This window comes from Argentina silus (genome assembly GCF_951799395.1).
Source record: "Argentina silus genome assembly, chromosome: 12".
NCBI classification, from domain to species: Eukaryota; Metazoa; Chordata; class Actinopteri; order Argentiniformes; family Argentinidae; genus Argentina; species Argentina silus.
The window spans coordinates 22,164,346-22,174,272 of NC_139666.1; the positions used below are offsets into that span (position 1 = coordinate 22,164,346).

Genomic DNA, 9,927 nt, shown 5'->3' on the forward strand with positions numbered 1-9,927 from the left:
ACAGCCAATGCCCCTGTGCCTGCGACATCCATCCATTTGCAGATGGTGGGCTGTTGGGACTCCTGTTGTTCCTTAATCTCATCTTTGAGGTTCTTTATGTTACCCTCCATACATTTTGCCTTCTTGCCAAAGCCCTGGTCAAAGAGGGCCTTCTGTTCCTGAAATCGATAAACATTTTTTAAAAAAAAGTATTAAAATGTAGATTAATTTCTCCTGAAACTGGCCAAAAGTCCTATCTCTCTTCCTCTCACCCCCTGTCTCTCTATCCTTATCTCTCCCCCCCCCCCCCCCCCCTTTCTCTCCAGTACATACCTTAAGTCTGGCATCCATTCTCCTGTCTGCCGATCTCTCGTTCTTCCTGAATCTTCTCTGCCAGTTGTTTCAAATGCTCCTTATTTGATTTCTTTTGGTCCTTAATCAGCTGTTTCTGGATCAACATATTTTCCTCTGCCACCCTCTGAGAGCCTGTTCTGCTGCCTTCCTCTTCACCCTCTCCACTGCAGAGAGAGAGAGAGAGAGAGGACTGTTGACAGTTTCAAGAGAGATTAATCTACATTTAAGAGAGCATAACAGGCAGTTGGTCAATTAAGGGCTTTTGGATGATTTTAAATTCTAATACAATAATTGACTGACTAATATGACTCCAAAATACCTTTATGAGTAGAACAAGTGTTGTATCTCTTCATAACCAAGTAAATAATGACTTATTACTGAATGTATTGTATGAATGCTGCTCTCAGGGAATGTAATTCCTTGAGCACTACAGATAGTTATCTAGTGCTATTCGAAATCTAGTGCTATTTGCATGTTAAAATACACTTTCTCCATTATTTATATTGAGTGCTTTACTCAAAAAACATTTTCAGATGTATTTCCCATCAGTCCACCATAAGTATGGTCCCAATTATTTGTATTACAGCCTCATAGATATCTTAATGACAAAGTTATATTTACGTCCTGGAATAGTATTTGTATCATCAAATCATTATTTCAGGAAGTAAATATACGTTTGTCATTAGGATATCTATGAGGCACACAAAATCATGATATATACACATACTTATATATACAAGTACTTGTGTTTTATCAAGGTAGACTTATGAGAAATATATTTTTAAATGATTGTTGAGTGAAGTACTCCTTTAATGCTGCCTTAATTATGGTCAAGGGGCACTTTTTGAGGACGCTTGTTCAAAACTATTCCTATTCAGAAAGAGAAGTGGATATGGGAGGAGGGATCTTCCCTCTTCTGTTCTTCTTTGCTGAGAGACTCGTCTGCTGCCTGGATAGTTTCTCCTACGTTAGCCTTCCTATCCAGATACTCGCTCAATACCTCCTCACTCTGAAAACACACATTAAAGTGAATGAGCAAACATGAAACTTCAGATAGACGTTCACAAAAGTTTGTCTCTACTAAAATAAGTAATTCTAAAGATCATATTAGCCCAATTGTGGCTTAAAGGTTCTTTTTGGAATTTAAGGAAGAGATAATTTGCCTCTCTCAGATTTGAATTGTTGGATCAGCTTCTTGAGGTTTTCACGGTAGTATTGTAGCCTCCTGAGCACATGTAGGAGCCCTGACCCACAGCCTTCTCCAGGGGCCCAAACACACGTGTGATGACAGCTCTGCACACCCTCCGAGACTCCTCAATGTTCTTCTTACATATCTCATTATACTCAGTCCGCAGCTGACACTGTAGAAAAGAGAGGGATTGGAGAGAGAGAAAGACAGAGGGATCAACAGAATAAGAGAAAGGGATAGATTTAAATGGAGAAGAAGAGAGAAGGATTTTTTTTCTGTCATCTGATAAAGGAGGCCACATAAAGAATACAATACCATGAGCTTCTTCTTAAACTCATGAAGGTCTTGAGAGCTACTTTATTCACGGCCCTGTGAATACCAGACAGCACCTTCTAGGTCTTTGTCGGGAAGGTAACTTGTCTGGCCATCTCTGTCTGATAGTGCTCCAGTGCTTTGGTTACAGCAGTACGATTATAGTATAAGTATAACTATAAGTATTATAGCAGAGCTTTTTATACAGCAACAGTTGAATAGTAAACCAGTACTTTGGTAAAGGCTGTAGATGCAGGTTACTGTTATCTCTGTCTGATAGTGCTCCAGTGCTTTGGTTACAGCAGTACGATTCTGGATCTTGGCTAGAGCCTCCACCGCACTGTCCAGACAGGGAATCTGATTACACCTGATCGCCTTTGTGTACATGACAGCCAGGTTCGCCAACACTGACAGAGACAGAAGACATGATAGACCTTTCACAGCAGCTTGTACATACACCAACATCATCCATCTACTGAATTGTGTTATTACCAGTCTTGCAACAATGCTTCAAATTGCAATCACTTATGATTTGATATCATTCTCTGCTAAAATACAAAGGTGGTCACACCTTCCCCTTTGTTCCTGTCGTAAACCATACACACACATTCTGGCTCCATTGGGGCCAGACAGACTAAACGGCAGACTCCTCAACAGACCCTAAACCATGGAGCACTGGCTTTGCATCAGAAAAAATGGCCAACCCCGCCCCCACACCCTCAGGAAGGTGTCAGGGAAGGCACTCATACACATAAACAAAACAGACAAAAGGGTCTGTGCACATGACTGACTCTGATCATTTCTTTACACCACACAGAAATGCCAATGTATTACCTGTGAATGTATTTCAATAGTAGTCCTTGCCATTTACTGATATTCATCCTGAATTGTGTTATTACCAGTCTTGCAACAATGCTTCAGGTTTATGGTTTGATATCATTCTCTCCGAAAATATTAAACAAAGACTTTGACAATAATTGCAGACGTGCATTTGCCCATGAGAACATTTTAGGAACAATATCTTTATTTCTGGACTATCTGCATTTGCAGGACTGCACCAGTTCTGAAGAAGAGGTGAGATTTCCCCTCACCCAATCGTGATTGTAGCTGGGACCAGCGTGCATTTCAAACATGCCCAATCTCCTGCTGGCATGAGAAAGGCATAAAGAGCTTTGGCTCAACTAACACAGTATTTTTTGTGGTCTTTGTTTTTCTTGAAGAGGCTCTGTCTATACTCTGTTCGAATTGTCCCCTCAAAGAGGGTCCTGAGATTTCCCCTTCCAGGATGAGTGATCAGCTCAACTGGAGACGAACGCAGCTTGCTCTCTACCTAGGAGAGACCCGACCATGGTACCGTCAGCACAACGAGCTCTATGACTGAAAACATCCAACAGGGTGTGTTGGAATCAAGCCTTGGAATCTGATCAATTCCGTAAATATTGACAACAATCGCTTTCTTCTTCCTTGAACTATTATGGCATTGCAATGTTTCTCCAAACCATAACAATTAGGATTGTCATCTTTATTAATCTTTCTAAATTCACTGTGTGTTTCTTAGTGTAGTAATACAATTCCATTTTTATAAATAAGTGTTGTTTCTCTTGCTTTGACAAATGCTGGCTCTATGAACAATTAAAGAACTTACTAAGATTGTTGATAGACATCAAATACCCTTCAGTTTATTGATATGAGACTGACTGTTGAAGTAGTTATTCTGTAAAAGAACAAATCCAGTTTAAATTAAGAATGCTCAAAATTGTTAGTGGTGCCCTCAGGTAATTACAGTATTGATTTTAAATAGTAGCCAAATTAATAATTCCAAGTAATTAATTATCAACAATATTTAGAGCCCAATACCCGCTACAGGTCTAGAGACCGACACAATCTCTAGTTTAGATCTACAACAACGACTTCAACAACTTCATGCACAATACCACAACACAATTCTGTGCTCTACACACAAGGTGAATTGCTATGGGTGAAGTGTATGACCCTAATCATGCAAACTAATTTGTGAACACATAGGAAATTAGATGTGTCAGGAAAACATATCCTTGCACTGCATTAATCATGCATAAGAGGAATGACAAGAAGTAGGCTATCACTTATAGTATTTATACGAATACTGACATCAGTAGTAGAGCAGTGCTTTTGTAAAGACTGCAGCAACAGTTGAATAGTAAACCAGTGCTTAAGTAAAGGCTGTAGATGCAGGTTACTCACTGCTGCCAGTGACCTCCAGGCCTCCTATCATGGTCTTGGTCTCAGCGCTGGTGTAGATGTAATCACAGAATTCCTTGGCCTGCTGGACAAACTTGGGTTCTAGGTCTGCATCTGTCAGCTCCTCCATCCTTTGCAAGTCCTCAGTAGTGGCCGGACGCTCAAACACAAAGCACTTCCTTAGCTGAAAGAATTCCCGTAGGCACTCCCGAGGGCGGTTGTATTCCTCAATCTTCTTGTACTGCTTAATCTTCTTGGGGTCTCCTTTTTAATCAGTAAATGAATATAGACATTCGTTCAACTACAGTAGATGTGAAATGTTCACAAGAGGGTTAAGCTAAGTGAAATCACTGCTATTTCATTAATAAACTATGTTGGAGACTGATGTGACTGATATCGAGATGTTGTGTTCCACAATCCTGAAGTTTATTCTTTTGGACAATATGTAAGAGTTTCCATACTGAGAGAGAGTTGTGCTCTATAAACAGATGAGCTGCTCCCATTGAATTTATTCATCATTTATCATCAGCAAGTCATGATCACACCTCTCACCTTTCACCAGTTTGAGGGAATTCTCCAGGTACTCATCTGCAGTGATTGGCTGTCCGTCAACCTCTAGAAGTAGAGTGAAATCTCTGACGGTCCAGACGAAGGAAGGGAAGACCTTCATGAACTCATTGGACTTGGCCTGCTTTACCTTTGCCTTTGTCTTCACCTTGATGTCCTCTGTCAGTTCAGTCACATAGCTGCAGGGGGTGCTGCTCAGGAGGAAAACTATTTCCAAACACGCACGCACGCACGCACGCACACACAGACAGACAGACAGACACACACCAAAGGATTCTTTATGTTTTCTAAGGCCTTGTTATCAATAGTCCCCATACTGTTGTACACCAGGACGCTACTCAGTAACACAGCCAGGCAGAAGATCCAGGTGTCGTTCTTCTCATCTCCCTGAATAATACAAAAACAATAAACAGTCATTGAGATACTGTAGAGGCTGCTGTTATAGCCCACTAAGCTAAAGCCTCGGCATTACCTCAGGGAGAAAAAAAGTGCTCAAGGTAAATGTTTACTCATCAGACAAATGTGGTTTCCTCTTTTTCTGTAAAGACACTTACTGGGTAGGCCTGGGAATTGCCTGGGATCTCTCTGTACGATATTATCTTATATTACTTAGGCTGCGATTCAATATATATTGCGATTACCATTATCTTAAGTATTGCGATTCGATATTGCCAAAATAAAAGTTGTTTTCATCTGATGATGGGAAACAATTGAATCATTGGCCTACCTCTAAGAACAACATTCTGTCCATTTTTAAACTTTTTGTAAGTTGTCCTTCAAAAGGGTGTGGAGGTGGGCTAAAAAAACTATATAATAAAAAATATATATTTTGCGACACTCAACTATATTTATATTTCCCCCTACTATTACAACTGTGTCATGGCACCAACGTGGTTCAAGGAATGTGTAACAGAGGTGGTCTGGAGACGATGCTCACATGATGAGAAGCCTTGCCTGAGACCTGGACACTTGCATGTGCTCCATGAGCTTATAGTAGGGTTTAGCTTTTGTGGTGTAAAGGGGACACAGATTCAACACCTGTCAGTCACATGTGCATCAGAAGATTGTGTTTGCCCCCTGTGTCATGCTTGTCAAATACAAATGCCTAAATCCTCAAAAGTAATTAAATATGTATTTAAAATACATGTACAGTAACAGAAATACTGTACTGCCCATCCCTAATGCCATTTTCCTACCTTCATAACATCCCCCAGTCCTTCAGTGTCCAGCAGCACCAGAGTGTGTCCAGGTTTAGAGGGGTGAGGCACACACCACAGCCAGATACCTTTAGTCTCCGACTCTATAGTGGCTCCCAGGGCAAAACCTAAACACAATGGAACATGAGAGAAAATGTGTCTAAAAGTAACATTTATTCAATGAAAACTATAGAAAAAAAAACAATAACAGTTGGCAAGACAATGTCTAGTTAGACAATCTCACCTTTTTGCTTTAAAGCGAGTTTGTTCATGAGGTAGGATTTGTTGGTGCAATACAGCCCGACCACCGCCACAACCACAACAGGCTGCTGGATCCGCTTCAGAATCGTCACAGTGTCAGACACGACTCTGAGGTTTCCCTCTGGGTCGTTCTCAATCAGACACACTGGTTCCTCCATCCTCACTGTTGAACCTGCCATTACCCTGGCCAGCAAAATCACCACAAACACATGACTACAGGACAGATCTGATTACTGCATGATAACTACAATCAAGTTATTTGGTTAGTTAGTATAATAACTTAATCTGTATCAAAACATTGATCAACGTTGTTCATTATTCAATCTGATTCCCTTTGTGTTTTGATAAAATAAACAGTGTTGGGGAAGCTACTCAGAAAATGTAGTTAACCAAATTACCAATTACTTTACAATTGAAGAAGTTAAACTACACCAAAGGTACCCTTGAGAGAAATATAGTTTGAAAAAGTAGTTCAATACATCAAAACTACTGGAAATGAATGAAATAATACAAAATTAACAAACAAGAACAGATCACTCTGGAGTCAAAGGTTAACAGGATGTGTAATTTATTACACAGAGGCAAATTGTTGAAACACTTTGAAGAACATGTTTCTAGGCCAATAACAAATGTTGTTAACAAATAGCTATGCTATCGAAAAGCTAGGAATTCGACAGCGCGGGTGGGGATATTTGAACTTGAGGAGTGCGTTTATCATCTCAACTCGGTTCCATTTGGATAATTATTTTATTACTGTTCTGACTGATCCTTCCCAATATTGAAGTGTTGCTCACATTAAGCAAGCAGGGACACTGTAAACAAGTTGGTATGTGTTAATAAGTTTGTGTTTTCACAGCTCACATGTAAACACATAAATATTTTCGGTGAAATTGGTTAGATTAGAAAATGTGCTGAAGTATTGCAAAGGTGTTTCTGTGTAGTTTTGGTCCTGGTCCATACTGTACCGCGACTCGTACAAAACCTTTGAAGTCCAAGGGCTGGAATATCTATTCATGTTATATTTCCTATTTATTTTCTGTGTTAATTTACTTTTTTTTTTTAATTCACACAGAAAATAAATAGGAAATTCACACCGAAAATATGTTATATATTTCCTATTTATTCCTATTTTCCTATTTATTTTCGGTGTGAATTTCTTTTTTCGGTGCGTAGTGACAGTAGTTTGCTACACCGCTACATGACAAAAAGAAGTTGAAAATAAACATATATTAGCGATAATTAATGCAGCAGAAAGTTAGATGGTTTTCAATACCTTAAATTCTATAATTTGAATTGTTTCAGGTTCTGCTTCTGAGATAGCAAAGACCTCTGAACGACAATAAGACTTTCGGTTTCGCAACAGGAAGTATGTGCAACTTAAAAAAAGTAATTTGGATCATAATAATGTCGGTTACGTAACAGGAAGTATGTACAATTTCAAAAAAGTTATTTTGATCATAATAATGTACATATTTTGGCATATATGGATAGGGCAAGAGATAAGACCCTTGAAGGAAAGGTACAATATAGTGAACAGAACACAGTCTCTTTGTCTGAGAGTGTAAGGTTATATGCCAGTCTAAACTAGTGACATTGAATGATATTCTGTTTGTATTCCATGGTTCAGGCTTATAGGCCTATACTAACTTGCCACTTTAGGGAATTTATAACAAATCATGTCACATATTATTATATATACTATTATACTTGATCATTGAGTACTTGTGTGGTCCTTCTTGAAAGGTGGAAACTATTCATGCATTCACCTTTGTATTGAAATACATTGCAGAAACATTAAAACTCAGGGTGTGGGACAAGGGGAAAAAAGAGTGAATTCAGACATAAAGCTTGTTTGAAAATATGCGTGTGAAACACAGCTGGTTACACCCTCACATAAACTGTTTATTCTTTCACTTTCACGCCCACCTACCTTGGGTGTATGTGAATACGGATTTCTTCAAAAGAAAAGACCCCACATTAAACTTGTTTAACCCTCCCGTTAGGGTAGGTATTCTGTAGACTTCCAGGTCAAAAGGTTGCGCACTCACCGACCCCATTGCCCTCACATTCTGTACACTTCCGGGTTGAAAGGTCGCGTGCTCACTAAACACTCAATCAATTAGCGCATCTCGGGCCGTGTGCAAGTGCACAGCCTTTTCAGATATATTTGTTACACTTACATTACCTTGTAAAAAAAAAGTCGCACGCTCACTAAACGCTCAATTGGCACATTTTGGACAGTATGCAAGCCTTTGCAGATATATCTGTTACATCTACAGCACATAGTCTGTATTTTTCAGTCCTTCTTCAATGGGCAGACCTGACACCTCTTCCTCTTAGTTGTTGAAGCAGCTGATGATGCGACCGATTCAGCTGCGGCAGTCACATCGCCAGATTGGTCACTTGATCTTGCCATCTGATCAGCTTTCACAACTGCTACCGAGGCATCTGTGCGGGGGAGATACTCCCGCCTTTCGATGAACGGGGTTACAAGGCTCTTGCCCAGCTGCTCTAGGAAAAACCTCCTCTTGTTGCGCTTACGCTGCATCCAGATGGGGTTGATCTCTCTCCATATCACAAATGCGTTGTATGCGGAAACATCAATGATGTTGTGGAAAATAACCAAAGGCCAGCGTGCAGTCATCCTTCTGCAGCTGTACGTTCCAATCACCTTATCTAGATTGCCTACACCTCCTTTGTTGCAGTTGTAGTCTAGTATGATGACCGGCTTCCTGTCATGTCTATCGCTGATTTCCGCCTCCTTGTGCAGTGTGCTCAGAAGTACAACATTCTTGTTCTTCTTTGGGAGGTAGGAAACTACAGCTGTGGTGGGGGTGAATGCGAACTTCAAAGAGAAGATCTCTCGTCCCTTTGACGCGAGAAGTGGAGGGGGGAGCTCGGGTTTGTTCTTTCGAACTGTGCCAACCATGGTGATGTTCCTCTTCAAGTTCATAGGATGTGAAGAAATTGTCACATGTCACATTGTGACCCATCAGCCCTTCTGTCACATCAAGGACAACCCGCATTCCCTGGTTCTTCTCCGGGCCTCCACTTGTCGACTTCCCAGTGTAGACTTGCATTTTCCAAGCGTAACTCGATCTCACGTCGCAGGCCACCCATGACTTGATGCCATATTTTGCTGGCTTGCTGGGCATATAAGGGACAGCGACCTGTTTGACAGAACAGATAAGGATTATATGTAATTGTTATTGTCGATGTCACAACATTGAGTAGTGGAGATTACTTTATTGTAGATGTGTGTATGTATTTTTATATACACTACCTCTAAATGGGACGAGTTGCTCATCCACTGTCACGTCAGGGCCTGGGTTGTAGAGGCGTGGCAGTGTCTCCACCCACTTGTCCCAGACGTCTCTTATGGCTGCCAGTTTGTCTGTCGCACGTCTCGCGGGTCTCGATTCACGGTCGTCGAATCTTAGCAAGGTGATATTGAGTACATGGGAAACAGCATATGCTGTAGGCCCTGGGGTGATCTCAATGACATTATCTTCTGCTATTCTACCACGTTTGTCATATGACACTGAGGACCATTTGACTTTGCGGTTTTTTGACATCAAAGTCTTTCTTTAGACTTGAGGCATCTCTTCTTCTTGCTCATCTTCCTCTTCTTCAGAGGATGTATCATGCTCTGGGTTGTATTCTTCTAGATCTTCTTCTTCTGACACATCCTCAGCTTCCTCTTCTGAATCAGAGTAGTCGTGCTGGGCATTTGAGAGGCTCTGTGCAGCAGTGAAATGCTGCACACTCATACTTATGGCTTCGCTTCCTCTGACAAGACCAACGCGAGGTGGCATGTCAAGAAGACACTATTACTGCCAACAGCTTAGA

At 40.7% G+C, this 9,927-nt stretch overlaps 1 protein-coding gene across 1 annotated transcript; it reads right to left on the reverse strand.

Moving 5' to 3' along the window:
- Nucleotides 1-20: 20 nt before the first annotated feature.
- On the reverse strand, nucleotides 21-7,423 carry LOC310812632 (guanylate-binding protein 1-like). Its single transcript, XM_083681265.1, has 8 exons — nucleotides 7,352-7,423; nucleotides 6,062-6,261; nucleotides 5,818-5,945; nucleotides 4,607-5,008; nucleotides 4,058-4,318; nucleotides 1,497-1,694; nucleotides 313-1,342; nucleotides 21-158 (listed from the first exon to the last, which is right to left on the reverse strand). The coding sequence occupies exons 2-4, from the start codon at nucleotides 6,255-6,257 to the stop codon at nucleotides 4,829-4,831; spliced, it is 504 nt and encodes a 167-aa protein (XP_083537391.1). The 5' UTR covers nucleotides 6,258-6,261; nucleotides 7,352-7,423; the 3' UTR covers nucleotides 21-158; nucleotides 313-1,342; nucleotides 1,497-1,694; nucleotides 4,058-4,318; nucleotides 4,607-4,828.
- Between the last annotated feature and the right edge of the window lie 2,504 nt (nucleotides 7,424-9,927).